This window comes from Bubalus kerabau, chromosome 17 (assembly GCF_029407905.1).
Source record: "Bubalus kerabau isolate K-KA32 ecotype Philippines breed swamp buffalo chromosome 17, PCC_UOA_SB_1v2, whole genome shotgun sequence".
NCBI lineage: Eukaryota > Metazoa > Chordata > Mammalia > Artiodactyla > Bovidae > Bubalus > Bubalus kerabau.
In genome coordinates, this window is record NC_073640.1 from 69172696 (window position 1) to 69195456 (window position 22761).

Sequence of the window (22761 nt, forward strand, 5' to 3'; positions counted from 1 at the left end):
TCTTAGAATAGTCGTTGCCAGTGTCTGGGAAGTGTGGTAAATGAAGGGGTGTTGCCCAAAAGGTATAAAGTTTTAGTTATGCTGGATGAATAAGTTCTCGAGTTCTAATGTACAGCTTGGTGACTTTAGTTAATACTACTGTATTATATACTTGAAATTTGCCAAAAGAGTAGATCTCTCTTCTTGCTGCCCCCAAAAAGATAACCATGTGAGGTGATGGATATGTTACTTATTTTGATTGTGATAATTATTATACTATATATGGAATCAAAACATTACATTGTAAACCTTAAATAGATAAAGCTTTTTAATATTAAAGGTGAACACCAGACTACTGGTGTATTTTAAATTAATTCATTTTTTGGCTGCACTGGGTTTTTGCTGCGCCTCAGGTGTTCTCTAGTTGCTGAGAGCAGGGGCAGCGCTCTAGTTGTGCTTTGGGAGTCTCTCACTGCAGTGGGTCCTTTGAGGGGCCACCACATCCATGAAGCTGTCAGAACTCCCTGCGCCCACTCCAGGATCTGACTACACCAGCCATACTTCTTCTTTTTAAACTTATTTTGTATTGGGGTGTAGCTGTGATAGTTTTAGGTGAACAGCAAAGGGACTCAGCCATATATATACACATGTACCCATTTCCCCCCAAACTCCCCTCCCATCCAGGCTGCCGCTTAACCCTGAGCAGAGTTCGCTGTGCTGTATTGGTCCCCGCTGGGTCTGCATTTTGAATCTAGCCGTGTGTGCACATGTCCATCCCAAGCTCCCTAACCATCCCCCTCCATCCTTTCCCCTGCAACCATAAGCTTGTTCTCTGAGTCTGCGTGTGCTTCCTCCGTTTCAAAACCGGGGTTCAGCCCATCCCAAAGGACATCAGAGAGCATTTCGACAGCTGCCGCTCCCACAGGCAGCGCCCCCTGCTTCCCGTCCTGCGAGAGGGAGGTGGTGGATGAGGAGTGTTTTCAAGGGCTTGGAGCTTCAGAGGGGTCCAAAGTCTTCCAGACACCACCTTTCTGATTGCCAGGATTCCATTTCTCCCAGGGCTGCCTAAGCTTTTGTCGCTGGAAACAGGGCAGGGCTATGGACGAGGCCGAGCACAGTCAGAGAGGACCCGCAGCGTCCTGTTTCGTGCCTTAAACCCAGCTGTGGCTTTCACCTGGACATCCTTCGCAGTCTCGGGGTTTGTGACAGTAGCCGTCAAGCCCTACCCTGTGTCCGCCCCCTCAAGCAGAGGAGCCAGAGGACTGACGTCCGGGTGGTATGTAGGGATCTTACTGCCATGTGCCTCAGTCTTCACGGTCCCCATCCCTGTCCCGGGGCCTGATCCTGAGTTTTTCAGAGTATCCCAGTTTCCCTCAGGGTTTATTATGTCCAGCCCACTCTCTGTCTCCCTTAGGGCTCTTTGGGGCTACAAAGGACCAACTTTGGCCAAGTAGAGTGAGGGAGAAGCCTGCCGGGACAGTGTGCTCAGAGAATGAATGGGGGGCACTGATGCGTGGTCAGCGCCGACCTTGGGACAAGGAGGGGCCGGGAATTGATCCTTCTCAGCAGACTTGCCAGTTCCCAGGGAGGGGAAGAGGACTCGGGGCCAGGGAAAACACCAAGAACTGCACCGGTGACAAAGTCAGCTCATGGGAGAGGCGTTCTCAGGGAGCCCACAGGTGGCCCTGCCACCAAGAGCCCTAGGCGCTGGGCGCCCAGTCTCCCTGGCGCACCGGCCGGCCCCTGGTCTGGGTCTGATGGGACCGCGGGGACCCAGGAGTATAGTCAGCTGAGGCCAGGGAGGGGTCTGGCTCGGGGAATAAGCGTGTGGCAGGGGCACCGGGGAGCTGTCTGAGAGGGCAAGCGCTGGCCAGGCAGGCCCCAGCGACCCTCACCTTTTCCCTTCCTACAGGTTGTCTGTTAGTGATGAACTCTGCAGGAAGTCAGCCTTAAAAGAGAACTGACCCCTTGCCCTGACGATCTTGGACACCCCTGGAAGGATTATTGAAGCTGTGACTCAAGAGCTGGTCAGGCACCTTCAGACAGATCCATTCAGCTTCAGGGGAGTTAGGGACGCACACTTTATGTAATAGGTCTTCTGGAGGCTCAGATGGTAAAGAATCTGCCTACAATGCAGGAGACGGGTTGAGAAGATCCCCTGGAGGAGGAAATGGCAACCCACCCCCGTATTCTTGCCTGAAGAACTCCATGGACACAGGAGCCAGGTGGGCTACAGACCCTGGGGTCACAGTCAGACACGACTGAATAGGAAGGGATTCCAAATCACAGGATTAACATTCTTTTTATGTTACGGGGATCATTCTTGTTTGTGTTTGAGGGAGTATTGTATTTAGATGAGATTAAAATTTTAAATGCAGGCTCAAAGTAAGTGAAAATTATCTAACGCTTAATGTCAAGTTTAAAAACACTATTGATACGTATCATCTTTTAATTTTATTAGTGCAGTTACAAATGTGGCTTTGTGTAGTACTGAGAGATCCCCTGGAAGTGAGCTGTTGAAATACACAATAATTTAAAAAGGGAGGAGATTTGTGGGGCCTAAGGGGACACTAAGCGCTCAGATTTTTTAAACACCCCAAACGCTTTGAATGGACAAAAGAAGAGGCTGAGAGCTATCTTATTTTCAACTTTATTTTTATTGGTGACACGATTACAGATAGAACGACCACAACCATACTAACAAACCAAAAACCTGTGCACAGAGAGAAGATGAAGAAAACGTGTGCAGATGCTAACTGTGGTCTTTGGGTGACGGCGACAGGGGCACGCCTCTCTTCCACACTTCGGTAAGCGCCGGGTTTCTACAGTGGGCAGACACTGCGCTTACAACGGGGGCACCCGTGATAAAAGGTGGGTGACCGGAACACAACGAGACAGGCCTCCCCGGAAAGCGAGCCCCACAGCCTTAACGCTGGCGAAGACCACACGACCGTTCCTTCACTGCTTTCCATGTTTCTTCTCCTCTTCAACCCTCTGCATTCTCACCACAGACACCCCCGTCCTGACTGTGCACAGATTAAGGTTTAACAGCAATGATTGTTGGGTGTCAGGAATATGCGTGAATTTCTTTTGCTTTACTAAATCTCCCCCAAGGTATGCCATGAGTATGTATTAAGAGTTTTAATGGAAAAACATACATAAGATTTAATACTCAAAACACCAAAGATCATTCAAGAAATTTGAGACAAGATAGTTAACCATAATCCCACAATGACAACACTAATTATTTTCTGTGATTTTTTTCATTTTAGACTGTACGCACACATATTCACCACGGTCAGAAATCACAAGCCTGTGCACTGATACGAGATGCAGGAAACAAGATGTTAACACTAGTCGCTGGGCGCTGGGAATATGGGCGACTTTTTTTGTTCTTTTCTCATTTATTTTGTATTTTCCAATTATTCCTCTGGGTGTGTATTATGCTTGCTAATTGAAGCAAGCATAATAAACTTTGTGATCAGGAAACTATTTTAAGGGCCATCTGAAAACATTAAGATGAAAGCGTTTAACCATAATTCCACAAAGCTAACACTTAATCTGAGTACATGTTTGGGACACAGTTATAAGCCTGTGCACAGAAAGAAGAATAAACAATATAGTGAGGAGTATATCTGTCATCTTTGGATGGTGGGTATATGGATTTTTTTTTCCCTCCACTTTTCTGTATTCTCTGAGTGCCTGAATAATGAGCTCAAATTATGTTCACAATGGAGACGTGATTATAAACTTTTGAGGAACACTACCATAAGAACATTAAAGGAATTTAAGAAAATAATGCTCAACTATAAGCCTACAACAGCACCGCCACCACAGCTTTTGACTATAAGCATACATTTTTAAACAGCTATGATCGCAGTATAAATATAATTCTGTGTCCTGCTGTTTCCACTTGGTATTCCGTAAATATATCTCCACGTCACTACATAACTCTCCATGATTATCATTTCTAGACAGCTGCATTCAGAGTGCGCGAACACACTCCCTTCACCTTGCTCCTATTTTTGGCATTTGTCAGTTGTTCCTGATCGCTCACTGACCAAAGGACGGTTGGAACGGACACTGGGCAGGCAGCTCTCTGAAAACACTCTACCCGTTGGTGCCGCCGACAGCGATGAACGCCAGGCTCACCCCCACGCCGTGCAGGCGGGCTCCCGGCTCGCGGCCCCCGGGGCTCTGGGCGTCCGTTCCAACGTCGGGTCTCGTGATGCAGCTGCCCTCATCGACACCAGGCCACCAAGCGGCGCCTTCTCCTAACTGCCAGGACACCCTGCTCGTTCAGTCAACCTCCCCCATTGGGGCCTTCCAGTCCCTGCTTCTGATGTTCCTTCTGTCAGACCCTGCCCTCCCAGGTCTGGTGAGGCGTCGGGACCCCCTTCTTTGGCTCTCCCTGACTTTGGCGTTCCCTCCAGCTCTGACACGCTTTCCCCAGCCCTCGTGGCAGGGACCTAGGAGAGGGGGGGTCCAGACGCGGCTCCCGAGCAGATCTCACTCTGCTCTCCCAAACAATCTGCTCTTAGCTTCTGCTCACTGCAGCTACAAGATCCTCTTTTTTTTTTTAACTTTTAAAAAATTTTTTAAATTTTTTTTGCCAGCCAACTCAAAGCCAAGAAATTTCATAAGAGTCATTATGCGAAGAGGGGGCGGGGAAGCAAAGGGAGGGCACAAGGCAGGACGCAGGAGACCCCAGAGCGGCGAGGTCAGCTTGGGACGGCAGCGCGGGAGACCGGGGCGGCGGGACAGGGGCCGCTCTGAGGGCAGCGGGGGTGCTTGTCAGGAAGGCGCGACCTGAGAGGGGGACAGATGGCAACGAAGCAAATTAAGGCTGCCGGGGAACCTGAGTCCGTGTCGAGCTCGAGTTGGCTGTAAAGAAAGCTTTTTTCAATTTTTTTTTTAAATGCAAGTTAGACATGGGGTTGGTTGAGGGTCAGACAGGTGGAGAGGAGGATTAAGTCTCAGGCTGGAAAGCTCTAAGGATACTAGCTCCTGGGCACCCAGGGTGCAGACTTGCCATGTGGCAGCACGGAGGGGCCAAGCCACGTTGCTACTGGTCACTTAAGGCAGGAAGCGCGCAAAGGGAAGTGATGAAGTCGTAGGCCCTCAACCGTATTTACACCAGGAGAGCCCCCCCTCCCCCCGTGGTTCTCAACCTTCATTAGGCACACGTGATCTAGTGATGGTTACAACCCACTCTTTAAAGGCAAGGATGTAAGACTCACAGGGAAAAGCTTCAGCTTTTGTAAAATTCACTATCGAAGAGACATCAAGGTGGGTTAAAAAAATAAAAATAACAAAAACTTGTAGTGTTTTTTGCATGAGACCCACTGCAAGGTTACAAGGTGGCAACGAACCAAAGAGGTTACAAAAGCCCAATCCACATACAGTAAAGGCTTACACAGCACGAGGCTTCAGAAGTGTCGGTGTAGACGAGGCGCCTGAAAGGGGAGCAGAGAGGACTTCCCTTTACACAGCGAAGCGGGCAAGACGCTCTGCCTTTCACGCCTACACCATGAGGGGGTTATGTAGAAAGTAAGGAACCACACAGTCAGTCAGTCAAAAAGATACTGATAAGGTTCAAACACCTCACAACAAATCTTTCTAAAGCTCTAAGATGCTTACAAATATATTGTAATTTGTTGCTCTCTTCCTCCTCCAAAAAAAAGAAAAAAGCAAAACCAGAGTACCAGGTGAGGTGTGTCTGCAGGTAAACGGCCAGCGAGCGTCACACTCAGTCCAGTTCACTGTGCTGGGCTGCTCTGTGCACATCTCGGGAGGCAGTGCGCGGGGGTCCCGGGCTGTCACAGACGGGCGCTCTCTGCAGCCGCGAAGGCCCCGGCGGAGGCGGCCGAGTGCCCTGCTGTCCCGCAGGTACCTGCTGTGCTGGACACGGGAGCTGCAAGCGTCTGCACCCTGGGGCCGAGAGTCTGAATCCAGGCCGCTGGGTGCAGTGCAGGCCAGCTCGGTGGGTCCGGTTGTGTGGGGGTGAGGGGGGCCGGGTCCCAGTGGAGGCCCCGGCCCGCCGAGCCTCAGCTGGCGTGGGGCTGTGTCCGGGCCGGGTGTCTGAAGTCCGGGTCGGGTGAGTGCAGTCCGGGTGGTCGCAGTGGGTCCGGTGAGTGTGGGTGAGGAGGGTTGGGTCCCAGGGCGCCCCCGGGCCTCAGCCGGTGTGGGTGTTCTGGTGCCTGGCCAGGGACAGGCGGTCGCTGAAGAGCTGCCCGCACACGTCGCACTTGAAGAGCTCGTCGTCGGGCCGGCCGCCCTCCGGGCCGCCGGCGCCCTCGCCGTAGAGGCCGGCGGGCTCCAGGATGACGAGGCTGGCGTGCGCAGTCAGGTGCTCGGCATAGGCGGCGCCCGAGGGGAAGGTCTCCCCGCACTCGCCGCAGTCGTAGTACGGCTCCTCCACCTGGATCTCCTGCTCCTCGCCCTCCTCCTCGGGGTCCTCGATGCCCGCGCCATCTGGCTCGTCGTCGTCGCCCTCGGGTTCTTCAGCGCGCTCCTCCGGGTCCTCGATGCCCGCGCCGTCTGGCTCGTCGGCGTCCATGTCGGGCTGCTCGGCCTCGGCGTGGGGCTGCTCCGCCTCGCCGCTCGGCTCCGCGGCCTCCCACTCCGGGCCCTCGGCCTCCCCGAGGGGTTCGGCCGCCTCCACTTCAGGCTCGGCCGCCTCCACCTCGGGCTCAGCCGCCTCCACCTCGGGCTCGGCCGCCTCCACGTTGGAGCCCTGGATGCGCAGGACTTCCCGGGGGACGAGGACGTTGGCCTCTGCCTCCTGGGCCGTGGCGGCGGCCGCGGCGGCCGCGCCCTCCTCCTGCAGGTGCAGCTTCTGGTGCTTGGTGAGGATGGTGCTGTGGATGAAGGACTTGCCGCAGTCCTTGCACTCATAGAAGGGCCAGTCCCTCTTGGGCGGCTCCGTGAGGAAGGACGTGTGCACGAAGGCGGCCCCGTAGTCGTAGGGCTCGCCCTTCTCGTGCACACGCATGTGCTCCTGGAGATCGGCCTGGCTGGGGAAGGACTCGCCGCAGGTCTCACACTCGAAGCGCTGCTCCTCGCCCGGGTCTTGCTGCGGCTCCGTGGGTGCCGGGCCGGGCCCCGCAGCACCCGCACCCCCCTGGCCCTGATCCGGCAGCCCCTCGCCGGCATGGCCCCGGGCGTGCTCGCTGAGGACCGAGGCGTGGATGAAGTCCTGCCCGCACACCTGGCACTGCGGGCCCACCCCGGCGGGGGCGCTCTTCTGCGGGGCCTGCGGCCGCCGCGGGCTGACAATCAGGGGCTGCATGAAGGGCTCGTACCGCCTGTGGCCGTAGAACTGGTCCTGCTCGTGGACCTTTTGGTGCTCAAAGAGGAACGAGCTGTGCACGAACGACTCCCCGCAGGCCGGGCACTCGTAGAGCTGCTCTCCGAGGCAATCTTTCTGGTACTCGCTGACAGGCGGCATGTGCACCGCGGGGTGCGTGTACTCACGGCTGTCCACCAGGTACTCCCGGCCGTGGACCTTCTGGTGGTCCCGGAGGTCCGCGCGGTCCGCGAAGCCCAGCCCACAGTCCTTACAGCCATAGATGGAGTCTTCGGGCTCCTCAGGCTCCTCCTGCTCTTCTGGCTCTTCCTCCGGAGACCCATCCAGGCCCAGGTCCTGCATCACAGGCTCTCCAAACAGCTTCCCATCATGGAATTTCTCTCGGGCATAGATTTTCTGATGTCTGCCAAGGTCTTCAACGGTGGCAAAGCATTCCCCACACTCCTTACATTCATTGAGGACTGGCTGCTCGCAGTAACTAGTCTCACTTGTTAGCTCAGCATAGCTGGTCTGAGCTAGTGGTTCAGAGTAACTGGTCTGAGCTGCTAGCTCAGCATAACTAGTCTGATCTGCTGGTTCAGAATAACTGATCTGAGCTGCTAGCTCAGCATAACTAGTCTCAGCTGGTGGTTCATCATAGCTGATCTGAGCTGCTAGGTCAGCATAGCTTGTCTCAGCTGCTAGTTCAGCATAACTGATCTCAGCTGCTAGATCAGCATAACTAGCCTCAGCTGGTGGTTCATCAAAACTGACCTGAGCTGCTGGGTCAGCATAATTGGTCTCAGCTGGTTCAGTATAACTAGTCTGAGCTGGTGGTTCAAAGTAACTGGTCTCAGCTGCTAGTTCAGCGTAACTAGTCGGAGCTACTAGTTCAGCATAACTAATCTGAGCTACTAGTTCAGCATAACTAGTCTCAGCTGGGGGTTCCTCAGCATATCTGGTCTGAGCTGGTTCCCCAGCATATCCGGTCTGAGCTGGTTCCTCAGAATAACTGGTCTGGGCTGGTTCCTCGGCATATCTGGTCTGAGCTGGTTCCTCGGCATAACTGGTCTGAGCTGGTTCCTCCACATATCTGATCTGAGCTGGTTCCCCAGTGTATCTGGTCTGAGCTGATTCCTCGGCATAACTGGTCTGAGCTGGTTCCTCACTATAACTGGTCTGAGCTGGTTCCTCGGCATAACTGGTCTGAGCTGGTTCCTCAGGATAACTGGTCTGAGCTGGTTCCTCGGCATAACTGGTCTGAGCTGGTTCCTCGGCGTAACTGGTCTGAGCTGGTTCCTCAGTGTAACTGGTCTGAGCTGGTTCCTCGGCGTAACTGGTCTGAGCTGGTTCCTCACTATAACTGGTCTGAGCTGGTTCCTCGGCATAACTGGTCTGAGTTGGTTCCTCGGTATAACTGGCCTCAGCTGGTTCCTCGGTGTAATTGGTCTGAGCTGGTTCTTGGGTGTAAATGGTCTGAGCTGGTTCTTGGGTATAACTGGTCTGAGCTGGTTCTTCGGTGCAACTAGTCTGAGCTGGTTCTTCGGTGCAACTGGTCTGAGCTGGTTCTTCGGTGCGACTGGTCTGAGCTGGTTCTTCGGTGTGACTGGTCTGAGCTGGTTCTTCGGTGTAACTGGTATCAGCTGCTGAGTCAGTGTAACTGGTCTGAGCTGGTTCTTCGGTGTAACTGGTCTGAGCTGGTTCTTCGGTGCAACTGGTCTGAGCTGGTTCTTCGGTGTAACTGGTATCAGCTGCTGAGTCAGTGTAACTGGTCTGAGCTGGTTCCTCAGTATAACTGGCTTCAGCTGATTCCGCGGTGTAACTGGTCTCAGCTGCTGGGTCAGTGTAACTGGTCTGAGCTGGTTCCTCAATACAACTGGTCTGAGCTGGTTCCTCAGTAAAACTGGCCTTAGCTGATTCCTTGGTGTAATTGGTCTGAGCTGGTTCCTCAATACAACTGGTCTGAGCTGGTTCCTCAGTATAACTGGCCTCAGCTGGCTCCTTGGTGTAATTGGTCTGAGCTGGTTCTTCGGTGTAACTGGTCTCAGCTGCTGGCTCAGTGTAACTGGTCTGAGCTGGTTCTTCAATACAGCTGGTCTGAGATGGCGCCTCAGTATAAGTGGCCTCAGCTGATTCCTCTGTGTAATTGGTCTGAGCTGGTTCTTCAGTGTAAATGGTCTCAGCTGCTGGCTCAGTGTAACTGGTCTGAGCTGGTTCTTCAATACAGCTGGTCTGAGATGGCGCCTCAGTATAACTGGCCTCAGCTGATTCCTCTGTGTAATTGGTCTGAGCTGGTTCTTCAGTGTAAATGGTCTCAGCTGCTGGGTCAGTGTAACTGGTCTGAGCTGGTTCTTCAATACAGCTGGTCTGAGCTGGTTCTTCAATACAACTGGCCTCAGCTGGTTCCTCAGTGTAATTGGTCTGATCTGGTTCTTCAGTGTAACTGGTCTCAGCTGCTGGGTCAGTATAACTGGTCTGAGCTGGCTCCTCAATACAACTGGTCTGAACTGGTTCCTCAGTATAACTAGCCTCAGCTGGTGCCTCAGTGTAACTGGTCTGAGCTGGTTCTTCGGTGTAACTGGTCTCAGCTGCTGGGTTGGTGTAACTAGTCTGAGCTGGTTCCTCAATACAACTGGTCTGAGCTGGTTCCTCAGTACAACTAGCCTCAGCTGCTGCCTCAGTATAACTGGTCTGAGCTGGTTCTTCGGCATAACTGGTCTGAGCTGGTTCTTCAGTGTAACTGGTCTGAGCTGGTTCTTCGACATAACTGGTCTGAGCTGCTAGTTCAGCATAACTGGTCTGAGCTGCTAGTTCAGCATAACTGGTCTGAGCTGCTTCCTGGGGATAACTCATCTGCACTGACTGGCCTTGGTAGCTGGTCTGAGGGTCAGTGGAGGACAGGCTGCGAAGGACAGACCGTAGGTAGTTTTTACTTCCAGAGAGCTTCTTCCTGTTGTGGATCTTCTGGTGTTCAGCCAGCTCAGAGCTACGGACAAAGAACTCTCCACATTCTAGACATTCGTAAAATCTCTCTCTCGGGCGAAATGTTTGAGGCTCACCAAAATGCAGGGAGTGCATCATGGAGGCGTCGTAATTCTTGCGCTCGATGTTCTTCTTCTTGGCACGCGCCTTCTGGTGCTGGCGGCCATCTGAGCTGGGGCCGGAGGCTTCGCCGTCTCTCTGCCACCCGCTGGGGCCTTCCCCAGCAAGGTGGTCCAGAGGGGCAGGGCGCGATGCGCGGTAGAAGACTGAGCTCCTGAAAAAGCTGTGCCTGCCTCCGGCATAAGGGCTCTCCCAGGCCGGGGTCTTCTGCGGTGGGTCACGAAGGCCTGAGAGGTATGTGGAGGGCTCCCCGTCCTCCCTGAGGCTACGGGGAGGCCGGAAGGCAGCCAGGCTGTGGAGGATGGCCCTCTCGTAGGCGCTCCTCTCGTAGGCCCGGGCCTCCTGGCCGTCTTCGGGGCTGCTACTGGCAGTGAATGCCTTCTCTTCATCCTCCTCCTCGGGTGGCCTGGTGATTGTGTGACTCTTCTGAGAGCTGGGCATGGACATGCTGTGGAGCAGCGGCTTCTCATACCCCCGGCTGTCGAAGTAGCTCTTCCGAGAATGAATTTTCTGGTGCTCCATGAAGTCTGAGCTCCGCCCAAAGGCATCCCCGCCCTCTCTAAAGTCGTAGAGCTTCTCTTTGGAGTAGGTTTTCTGGCGCCTCTTCAGGGACTGGCCAGGAATGAAGGTCTCCTCGAAGGCTCTGGCCCTGCCATCAGACGGGCTCCCCCGGCCGTGGGTCTTCTGGTGCTCCCGCAGGGCCGCACTGTGGTGGAAGGTCTCCCCACAGACTTTGCACTCGTAGCGTTTCTCCTTCCCACAGGCTCTCTGCAACTCTCCGAGCATGGGGGTGCGCCTCACAGCGCCCGTACTACGCTCCTTCTCCCTGTCCTCGCGGCTGTGGATCTTCTGGTGCTCAATCAGGGCCGAGCTGTGCAAGAAGGTCTCCTTGCACACCTTGCACTCGTAGAACTTGTCCTTGCCGTACATCTTCTGAAGCTCACTGAAGGTGGGGCTGGGCAGGAAGGGCTCGTCCTGCTCCTCGTCCCCACTGCCCCCGAGGTGCTCTTGGGCCTGGGCCCCCCGATGCTCGGCCAGGCCAGCGGCCTGCGCACCCTCAGAGCGCCTGGCACCCTCGGGCCTGCTCTGGGCCTCACTGACGGCTGCGCTGTGGATGAAGGACTCCCCATACTCGTACAGGCTCTCCCGGGTGTGCACGATCTGGTGCTCCACAAACTCAGAAATGACCGCGAAGGACCTCCCGCACTCATCGCACACGTAGGGCATGGCCCCAAAGTCCAGCGGCTGCGACAGGGCCACGGGCGGAGTGCTCAGGCTGCTGGCGCCCGCCGCCTTGGCGGCCCTGCGGGCCTCGCCTCCGCACTCGAAGGGCCGTTTCCTTGCCCCGCCCCTGGGATCGTGTACTGGGCCCTGCCCTTCCGCATCGAAGTGGTAGCGCCTTTTTCTCTCCAGAGCACGCTTTTTGGAAACCAGGTCTGAGCCACAGCTGAAGCCTCCTCCCCCAAAGGCGCCCCCCTCTGGGCCCCTCTCTGAGGCTCCCGCCTCCCTCCTGCTGAACGATGCTTCTTTCCAGTCGCCGCCCGCCCTCCGGGAGAGCCGGTGCGGCCGCTCACTCGACTCCCGCGCCCGCCCGGACCTGGAGCTGCGGGCCACGTCCTTGATGAACTTCTCCATGATCACCCCGTGGGAGGACTCGGCCTCGCAGATGCCCCGCCGGTGGGCTGACTTCTTGGTCTCAGGCGCCGCCTTCAGACCTGGAAGAAGCCCCGTGTGAACACTCCCTGGGGCCCTGGGATGAACGTCTGTACCCTGTGCCCTGACCACGTGCCCCCAAGTGTCACTGCACTTCGCCTCGTATCCATGTGCACGCCCTGCGTGACTGTGTGTGCTGCCGTGTGTGTGCACGTGCCACCCTATCAGTGCATGCTGCTGCATGTCAGTGTGTGTACACCACTGTGTCTGTGCACACCCCCCACTGCGTGTCAGTGTGTGTACACCACCGTGTCTGTGCACACCCCCACCGCATGTCTGCTCGTGCGCCCAGCGCCCGCTCCTGCAGCAGGGCCTTGCGCTCACCTCTGCTGGTGCTCGGGTAGGCACTTCTCTTTGACCTTGCTGAGTGGCCCTGGGTCATGTGTGAGTGGCCATCGTCCTCGGCAAGCTGAACCCCTGTCCGCAGGAAGAACACAGCATGAGACGTGTCACCACGGACGACAGGCTCTCTCTCGGGCACTGAGCGTGCCCTGGACGGCCTGTGTCTCGCTCTCTCTCCTCACTGTCCATTCCTTGGCCCCTTGCCCAGTTTGTCTTGGTTAATTCTCTGGACTCTGCTGACAAGGTTGCACAGAGTCCTCGAGCACCCCTAAACCCAGGGCATCCTTGCTGGCTCTCAGGCTCCGTCCGTTTCCCCACCTGTCATGGCCCACATGACCCCTCGCGAGGCAACTGCCGCCTCAAACCCAACCACGTGTCCCCCGGGGAAGCCATCCAGGACCCCGGACCTGCCTCAGAGCAGACTGGAGTCACAGGGTGGCACTCTGGGGTGAGAGCCATGTGGGCGTGGCCCCGTTGGAGCGGGTCACAGGACCACTCCCTCCCACTCCCGCTCCACCAGAAGCTGTTCTGACCCCGCTTCAAGCACTCACCCAGTGAGAGCAGCTTCCGGTAATTCTCCATGTTGTCCTGAATCGGGTTCTGGGGCTTGCGATCCTCAGTGAGGGCCACCATGTCCTGGTACAACACCGCCTCCTGCAACAGCAGATGTGCCCTCAGCGGGGTCTGCCCAGGCGACCGCGGCCAGGACCGCGCCAGCAGCGCGGGAGCCACACACACGCGCACACAGTGTGCAGCAAGTGCTCACAGCGCCGGGGGTTCCGAGTGATCTGGTCAGGCTCTACTAGGGACCTACATCGTACCTACCTTGGTGCTACACTCTGAGGAAGCTCCCAAAGACGGAGGGCACATATTCCTTGCCCTCATGCAGCTTATCATTTGGTTGGAAAGAAACAATCAGAGAACAGTAAACAACAAAGTGGGGTGCAGAGAGTCGGCGCTAAGCAGGCGTGGCGGGGGCAGCTCAGGGTGGGCTGGGGGGCGTGAGCAAGACCCGCAGGTTTGGGCGGGGCCGCGAGCGCTGCTGAGGCCCCAGGAGGGGCACGGAGCCTGAGGGGCCCCCAGCGGCGCAGCCAGAGGAACTCCAGGGTCAGAGGAGCTCAAGCACCTTCACGACCGAGCAAGCTGGGAACAGAAGTCCTCCCAAACCTCAGCGTCCTCATCTGTGAAATGGAGAGGAGGGTGTCCACTTGCCCCCCTCAGGCTGTGGGGGTCCTGTCACCTGGGCCGCTGACCTGGGCAAAGTATGGAGGAGCTAACACTATGTGTGCGTGTCCTGCCACGTGGTCTGCTGCACGTGGGGCTAAGTGTGGAGGAAGACTGGGTGCGACTCCCTTGGCGGGCCAGCAGTTAAGACCCCGGGCTTCCACTGCAGGGCGCGTGGGTTCACTCCCTGGTCAGGGAACTGAGACCCCACACGCCATGTGGCCCGGCCAAAAAGTAAAAAAAGAAAATTATGTAAATAAAACATAAGTTGTTGTCACTACTGAACTATTATGTAAAGATATTTTGATATTAAATTTGCTTTAGTTCTGGGAAGTGGCATATGACATGACAGCCATGTGGAAGTGTAGCAAAGAAAACAAAAACGATGTGGGCACAATTAGGTGCAGCTCCTACTGAGAAAAATAAACAGGCACAGGCATTGGGGTTTAAGAGAAAGAAAACCTTCAGCAATTAGAAACAAAACCCCTGGCAAAATGAAGCAGAGCTTCAGAAATGAACCCCTTGCTAGGACAAGAAGCTGCAGAAGCAGCAGGCACCACCGGACGGCCGGTGCCGGCCGCCAAGAGCTAGATGCTCCCTGTCTGGGGGTAGGGAGCTCCCTCCATGGTGGGCAGCTCCCCGGAGCGGGCACTGCGCGGCACTCAGGGCTGACAATGCCTCCTCCTAAGGCCTCCCCGGGTTATCACAGTGCAGGTGAAGCCGCGGGGGTGGGGAGCACAGGGGTGTCTGCGGTGGGACAGGAGGAAACCGGGGCTCCTAGCTTGGGGCTGGCAGAGAGCAGATGAGATCAAGAATTCGGGGGGCTGAGGGTGCCACAGGGCACCACCCCTGGTGCTAACAAACCCCAACAGGCAACGGCAAAAGGAAAGGGGCACTTTTCACACCTTCCTGTTGGTCGAATCTGAGTGACATAAATGTGCATGACGTTCTGGACTACACTGTTCCCAGGAAAGAGAACGCTTGAGCTGACCCAACGAGTGGGCAGCCCTGAGCTGCGTCTACTGTCTCTCAGACGCTGCCTTCTCACACGGCTGCACAGGCGCCCTCCTCCACGCTGCCACATCACGCACGACCCTCTTGCCCGAGCCCCTCCTTGTCCATGCCCCTGTCCTTAGTGCACAGGGACTGGCAGTGACAGTGTGCCCACTGCGTGCCAGGCCGCACATTGCACACTGCATATCTGTGTGTGACTCATGCATCCCTCACAACAGCCCTGGTGAGGCTGTCGTCACACCCATTTCACAGATGAGGAAACTGAGGCTTGGTGCAGCTAGTGGGCTGGCAGGTGGCAGAGCCAGGCTGCAGACTCAGCTCTTCTCGGCTCCGGGACCTGAGCGCCCTCTCCCTCCGCTCTGTGCACGGGGCAGGCGACCTCCAGGGGACACAAGTGCTGACCCCGTTGACGAGCCAGAAAGCAGGCGGCAGTCACTGCGGCCACTGGTCACCCCTGGGCTCTCTCCCCAACCCTGGTGGGCTTCTAGGTGTCAGATAACTCAGCCTCCCGAGAAAGAAAGGCACCTCCAGCACGGAGTGAAGACGGCCCTCCCAGAACGAGAGGAAACCTGGGCGCACCTCAGATCTGGCATCCAAATCCAGCAGGGAGTCCCTGCGTCTGTGATCTCTTTCCTTGGCTCTCTCCGCCAGAGGAAGGGCGAGATCCCGCTGGTGAAACCCTGGGAATGGAGAGGCCGCGTGAACGGATGTGGCCGGTCGACCGGGAGGTGAGTTTGCGGGGGGAGGGGGGGGGGGAGGTTCGCGGGCACACGTACTGCTCCTGGGGCTCCGCACGGATGGCCAGCGGTCCCGCGACTCCATGTCCCGGCTTCGGCCACGGCGGCGCTCCCGCTCCCGTGCCCGGCCTCGCTCCCGTTCTCGCTCCCAGTCCTGGTCCCAGTCCCGGTCTCGGTCCCGGTCACCTGCGGACACAGACGTGTGGAGCTGACCGTGTGCTCTGCACACCCCTCCACACCCGAACGCTACGCCTGCTCTCCCCTGGGAGCTGGGTCCCAATCGAGGGGCAGATGCCCCGTACACCGGGGCCTGGGACCGCTTCCGGGGCCTGGGCCCACTTCTGCGGCCTCGCGCAGGCTGGCTTGGCCTTGGTCGGGCCGCCGCCCTCAAGGGGCCCATTCCCGCTTCAGGCTCTCCCGGTTTCCCGGATCCTGCGGTCTCCGCCTTAAGGAGGAGGCCATCTGCCAACCCTCCACAGCCTGGCCAACCCTGGCCCGTCTTAATGTGCTCCCCACTTGATTACAGAGAGACAAAGCACCGTCCCCGGAGCACTGCTGCTCCAGAAAGTTCTCTGGAGAACCTTGAACAAATGAACAGCTGTGCAGGCAAAGTGGTGATGAACTTTACCCCCCGGAGGCGGTAGGCACAGCCTGAAACAACCTACGGCAAATTCCAAATAGCTTCAAAATTTTAAATGTTTTCCCTCATCACTGAATAATAAAAAGTTGTATTTCACTCCACGGATGTGTCTGCTTTGATGAAAACGTCTCATTCCGCCATCCCGGAATCCCCCGCCCCAGATTCCCGAGCAGCAGCAGCAGGTCCCCAGAGACGGGTTGTGCGCAGACCCAGCGGCGGTGGGCAGCTACTCACTGCAGCAGGGGAGGGCGGGGCGCGGCGGTGGGGACTCCGCGGCCCTCCGGCTCATGCCGCCTTCGCTGTGGGTGTCGCTGCTGTTGTCGTCTGAGGGGACACCAGACACGGCTCAGGGGCTCAGCCACGCTTGCCCGTTAGCTTAGCCCCCGAGGGCGCCCACCACGCCCCTCTCCACCGCCCCGGTCCCCGGTTAGACCATCAAAGCTGGGGCGGGGAGGGCTCCAGCTCCTTGCGGGCAGAAAGGCCGGGGTTGCCACCTACACCGCACGCCCCGCGCCCGCCCCAGCCCCCCAGAACGGTCCCGCCGGAGCAGCGGGGGTGCCGCCTTCCCCTTCGCTCACCTTCCGGCTCGTACATCTCCTCGTAATCTTCCAGCAGAGCAACGAGCTTCTCACAGGTCTCCGGCTTTCTTGCGTACACCCAAGGCTTGATCTTTTCCGGAAGGATGGTCAGGTACTGCTCCAGGACCAAGACCTCGATAATCTCCTCCTTGGTGCGAATCTCCGGCTGCAACCAATCGAGGCAGAGGTTTCGGAGTTTGAGAAGGGTCTTCCGAGGCCCAATGAAGTCCACGTAGAGGAAGTTCCGAAACCTCTGATGAAAGAACTCAGAGTCAGTGGCGCCTTCTCCTGGGACGGCGTCCGGCTCAGACAAGTCACTGTCTAGCTCATACAGGTTTGGGGCCCACTTCTTGGGTTTGGTGGCGGACAAGGACTTGGGAGGCAGCATGTCTCTAAGGAAAAGTTTCACTGGAGGAACCCAACATGCGCCAACAAGGCAGACGCAGCAGCGGGGGCAGTCAGTGCTCAGGGACCTGCGGATCGTAAGGAGACACACATGTCCCAGGGGTTGAGGACTGCCCGGTGGGAGGACAGGCCCAGGGGGGCGCCGCACCACACCCCCGACACACAGACACATGCGAGGAGTCGCAAGCAGCACGCCTGCAGCGGGAGGACCGCGCTCTGCTCCTGACGGCGTCTGCGACCCTGGGCCTCGGAGCCCGAGTCCTGCAGTCCGCCCCTTCTCGGCAGACCCGGGGCCATGGCCCGCGTGCCTTCCGCGGCCATGCCTTCAGGTGTACAGCACAGGAAGGCCACACACACACGTGACAGTGCGGGTCCTGGGCTTCAAGTGCTCTGGGCAACTTCTCTGCGCCTGTGCTCTGCATGTGCCCCTGAAATCAGCAGCTCAGCTCCTCTGCACACTAGCCACGTCCCCACCGCTCCGGCCGGGTGGCTGCCCCGTCTGCGTCTGCAGGCAGCAGGCATGCCTTCTCCACGGCGTGCACCCTGAGGGCAGCCCTGGGCTCCTGTCTGTGCCACTGCCTCTGGTGCCTGAACAGAGGTCAATCTACTGGTGTTCCGGGCACCTCTCAAATGTAGTCTTAAATATCTGAGCTCACTGGCCTGGGCCCCACTGTGAAGGGATCAGAGACAGATGCTTCCCTCACTGGGAAGGTCAGGGGTCAACATCAGCCCCGCTGGCGTTCCGTGGAGCTTGGATGCTGGCACCCAGCTCAATGAGCCGGCAGAAGGTCAGATGGAGCACCGCTGAGTCCACGGGAACCCCACATCTAGTACTCACATCAGTGGTGATGACATGCCCAAGCGCAGCAGGCTTCTGCACGCCCCACACCTCCTCCTGCTCTGGCCAGCCTCGTCTGAGATCCGGGGTCTCCAGAGAAACCAGCATGCTACTCCCTTCACCCTCCTGTCGCTGCGTCTCTATTCTAGGGTCTGCCCTCACTCTGCTAAGAGAACTTCTCAGGCTGAGTGTAAACGCTAACTCCCCGTCCTCCTCTTGCTCTGGTGTCATCAGCTAAGGCTCTTCGCCCCCTTCACCTGAGCCACTCAGCGGCCCACGAGCTCTCCGGCCCTGCCCTGTCCTCAGTGGTCAGCCACGCTGGAGCAGAAAGCAGGCGGCACAGCAAAGAAGTCCAGGTCAGGGTGCAGTAACTTACCTGACAGTTTTGTACTTCTGACTTTACTTCCAGAGAAGGACAAAACCACATGCAGCAAAAATTCTTTTTTGTTTTAAAAGAAAAACCAGTAAGTTTAAAAAAAATTGTTTTTAATCTCTAAAGAGAAAACAAAAGGGGTTTCAATTATTTCGTCTCACAGCAGCCTTCCTTCCTGGGGCCTGAGCGCCTCTCTGCGGTGCGCTCCACTCTGCCCCGTGCACACACCCCCACTCTCTTTGCAGCGTCCTGCCTGCCAGCTGGGCACACTCTTGCCTCTGCCACTCCCACTCTGCCTGCCCTGCCCTCCTCTCCTCCACAGCAGACAGGGCACCAGGTGACAGCCTGCTGGGCAAGACCCCCGGCTCTGGAAAGCGGCCGTGAGCTGACCCAGAGCATGGCTAAGAGGGACTGCCTGGCCAGAGCAGGGCCCTCAGAGCCCACGGGGGACAGGGAAGCGAGCCCCGATCTCTCCGTGGCCTCCGATTCAGAGAACTTGCTCCCCTAGACGGCCACGGCCCCGCCTCTCAAGAGGCCACGGGACACCCCTGGGTATGTAAATCACCTGGTGGGAACAGGGTCCCTTCCGGAACTTCTGAACAAGTAGCTATCCACAGGAACAGTCAAAATGCCAGGGACCTGCAGACATTTTAAAGAAAGAAATACATGGACAAATCAACACAGAAGAAGTGTCAAGAGTGTCAGAGAATTCATTCTCCATGTGGCTGTGGACTGAGACCACGCTGTGGGCAAGGCCTTACGTATCGTCTTCAAGAGAAGGCCCACTCCCACATCTTATAAACCAACCAGAGACAGGAGGTAGAAAGCTTTTGAGTTTCTGCTATGAAATCTGAATGATTTAAGAAATCTAAGACAGAGAGCTCCGGAACGGTAGACCAAACTCACTTCTGAAGCAGACACACACTACTAGGACTGCTGAGCCACACCCCTTGAAAGTGCAAGCCACACCCCCTTGAGACTGCAAGCCACACCCCCTGAAACTGCAAGCCACACTCCTCGACTCCATTTGTTCCTACACTAAACCTTTTATAGTCTCTATACATATTACATCGTTTCTAACAAAATGAGATCACACCAGGGGCTCTCTCTGTGTGTGTATTTTTAAACGCAGTAATTTTTGATAGACATCTTTCCAATCAGTACATACAGATTTACGTCATTGTTTCTAAAGGCCACACAGTCTTCCTTTCTATGGATACAGTCAATTCGCACTTGATGGAAATGACTAATATAAAAACTGTTTAAAGCATTAAATGAAAATACTAGGGTATGAAATGGTATATAGCATATGTGGCATTCTTACTGCAAACATAGTCATTTATATGTACACAGAAAATGATGAGGATGTCCGCGCATGGAATAAAATGCAGTTTTAGAAAGCAAAGCTATAGATGGAGGCGTGTTTATACTGAAATTCTTATGGCCATTGCTAAACAGCTGCACTAAGTCATGTCTACACACAGAAACACACCCACATACACGTGATGGATACAAGGTCCCAGCTTTCACACCACACCCCCCTACAACCAAATGTTGCCTAACATCCCACTTATGCTTCACTCTGGTGGCCTGAGTTTGAAGCCTTCATGAATTGGGCATAGTCTTACTAAAATCAAAAAAGCTACATAGATACTTAAATGTGTGGAAGTGTGTACAAACCAAGGTAGAAGCAAATTTCCATACAAACTGGGGCCTTCCCTGGTGGTCCCATCGTTAAGACTCTCTGCTTCCAGTGAAGGGGGCACAGGTTGGACCCCTGGTTGGGGAACAGATCCTGCATGCCACACAGTGGGCCAAACAATACATAAATAAAACTTGTATAAGGACCATTAGTAAAGTGAGGTAAACCGAAAAAGGAAATGATTGATAAAAGACACATTATACATTCCAATTTAGAATGTTATTTGAAGTTCACAATCAAAAAAAAATTTGAATCTAAATTTGAAGTACACTCAGCAGCTGTGGGGCTTTCCTCTCCTTTCTGTGGGCCAGTGCCCATCAGTAGCCCCTCCTCCTGTGGCCCCCTCCCTCTCCACCTGCAGTGCTCCCATGGGGCACCCCCCCACATACCCCTCAGGACAGGCCAGCACTGCTGGGGCTCCACGCCTAGGCCCGGGTGTCGCCCCTCCTCCTGTGGCCCCCTCCCTCTCCACCTGCAGTGCTCCCATGAGGCACACCCCCCACACACCCTTCAGGACAGGCCAGCACTGCTGGGGCTCCACGCCTAGGCCCGGGTGTCGCCGCCTGCCGTCCCCTCTGTCTCACTGAGCTCTGGCCCGAGGGACGCCACCAGTGAAGCCATCAGTAGCCCCTCCTCCTGTGGCCCCCTCCCTCTCCACCTGCAGTGCTCCCATGGGGCACACCCCCCACATACCCCTCAGGACAGGCCAGCACTGCTGCGGCTCCACGCCTAGGCCCGGATGTCGCCACCTGCCGTCCCCTCTGTCTCACTGAACTCTGGCCCCGAGGGACGCCACCAGTGTGGCTTCCTGGCCTGGAGGTGGGCTCTCAGGTACCCTAGTTAGCAGGCCCCCACCTCCCCCTCCGCACTCTCTTTGGAGCAGGAATCCCAGGGTGAGTCGAGCAGTGTGGTCAAGGGTAGGATTTTAAAAGCCAAGGTCTGACCACATTCAGAGGATGAGGGTGAGGGTGGGGGCACAGAGTTGGGACTCAGCCCAACTCTGGTCGTAGGGCCAAGGGGGGGCATCAGCTCTGCTGGTGGGGAGGACAGGAGACAAACGAGGGCAGCCGGTCAGGACGAGGTATCACCAGCTAACCAGGCAGAGGGGTTTACGGGGCTCCAGCTCAGCTGTCCTCAAGCACACTGGACAGTGAGCGCAAAGTGGGTGCGCCGGGAGCACCGCGCACAGATGGAGCTCAGCGCTGAGCTGGGCCATCCCACCACAGCGCTGCGGGGCTGCCCGCAGGCCAGCATGGCTGCCCCGGTGGTCCATGTGGGGCATTTGGGTTACTCTTTGAACACCTTATAGTCTTTTACTTCTACTTCTAGAAAACGAAAACATGGCCTCACAATTAATGTACCTGAAACCAAGCTGCAACTCACCAGGTGTTCCTGCTGCAAGTCAGGGGTGGAGTGGAGGTCTTTGGCCTCAATCAAAGATCAGTGGGTCAACTGTTCAACTGCACGGGGAGGAACTCGACTATTGAGGGTTGGACCGGTGGCTGGGCCGTGGGAGGAGAAGTAAGAAAGTCCGTGGCCCCCATGGGACCCCAGGCTCCCCACATCCCACCAGGAGTGACAGCAGCTCCGGGGTGTGGGCTCCAAGCCTGGTCCCGTTTGCTGGGGCCTTGTCACAGAGCTCTGAGACCCAGCCCCGTCTCCTGCTCCCTACCTTATCAGAGGCGCTGGAATTGAGAAGTTACTGCCTTTGTTTCAGGGGCAGCAGGCGCCACGCTGTCTTCTCCTGCCTGTCTCTGCACACAGCCTTACTTTTTTCAATGGCTTTCATTACCCAAAAGACTACGAGCTCCAAGGAATCACTTCCTTTCCCACTCAGGGTCATGACTGATAGAAGACTCACTGAATTTTTCATGCTTCCTTAATCACCCAATAAGAAAGAAAGGGGAGGCATGAAGGAGTAGCTCAATGTTGGGAAAAGACCAACAAAGGATGGTTGTTGGACACTGCAAAGGATGGCGTGAGACCAAGGAGAATCCGGCGAACACACAGTCCACCGGAAGAGTCTGCACATTCTCAGTGAGCACGAACCGTGCTCATGGTCAGATGGAACATGTGTGCAGCAGGGAAGTGTCAGGTTCAGGAAGCACGTGCTCACCCCAAGGATGGTGTGGCACTGTGAGAAGGGACTTCAGCTCACCTGGACACAGACACCTGGCGTTTGGACCTAGTCCCTCTTCCTCCTGCCGATCACCTCGGAGAAGAGAAAAGCAGAGCTGGGGAAGGAAAAGAAAACGTGAGACCTCAAATTTATTTTCCAAATACTGGAATTCCCAGGCTGGAAATGACCCCACACAGCTTCATCTTTACCCCCCACAGAGTGGCCAGCCCATCAGTCTCGCCCCTGGGGTGCACGCTGTACTGCGGGCTGTAACCACAGGTCTTCACCCAGTGAGGCCATGTCAATGGGTGTGCAACCAGCTCTAAGTGTGTGTCACAACCTGCTCTAATACGCAGAGCAATAGAGTAAAAACTCAGGACTTGGGGCTGAGGAATTCAAGACCCCAATTTCCCACTTATTAGCTCTGTTGCACGGGCCACCCTTCTAAAGTCAAGGTATACACATTGCAGATAGAAACTGGAGGGAGAAAGAAAATAGTAATGGCTAAGAAAATAGTACTATTTATTGCTAATTATGTGCCTCCTATAGTGCGGGCAGCTTACTTTTAGCATCTCTGTTAATTCTCACATTATTAATTTTCTACATATTTTACAAAAATGAAGCAGAGAACTCAACCTCAGAGTTCATGGCAATTACAGATCAACTAATGTCATTTTGGAAAACAGTACATCTACAGATATTTTCTA

At 56.0% G+C, this 22761-nt stretch overlaps 1 protein-coding gene across 1 annotated transcript in view; it reads right to left on the minus strand.

The window, feature by feature from the left end:
- Positions 1 to 3730: 3730 nt before the first annotated feature.
- PEG3 (paternally expressed 3) overlaps positions 3731 to 22761 on the minus strand; it is a 39692-nt gene continuing 20661 nt past the window's right edge. Inside the window, exons 4-12 of the mRNA XM_055553685.1 lie at positions 22094 to 22169; positions 18799 to 18872; positions 16618 to 17090; positions 16274 to 16363; positions 15439 to 15585; positions 15242 to 15342; positions 12976 to 13078; positions 12407 to 12499; positions 3731 to 12084 (exon numbers count right to left, since the gene is read on the minus strand). Coding sequence (XP_055409660.1) covers positions 6155 to 12084; positions 12407 to 12499; positions 12976 to 13078; positions 15242 to 15342; positions 15439 to 15585; positions 16274 to 16363; positions 16618 to 17005 — 6852 coding nt within the window. The 5' untranslated portion in view covers positions 17006 to 17090; positions 18799 to 18872; positions 22094 to 22169 and the 3' untranslated portion in view covers positions 3731 to 6154. The remainder of the gene's footprint in view (positions 12085 to 12406; positions 12500 to 12975; positions 13079 to 15241; positions 15343 to 15438; positions 15586 to 16273; positions 16364 to 16617; positions 17091 to 18798; positions 18873 to 22093; positions 22170 to 22761) is intronic.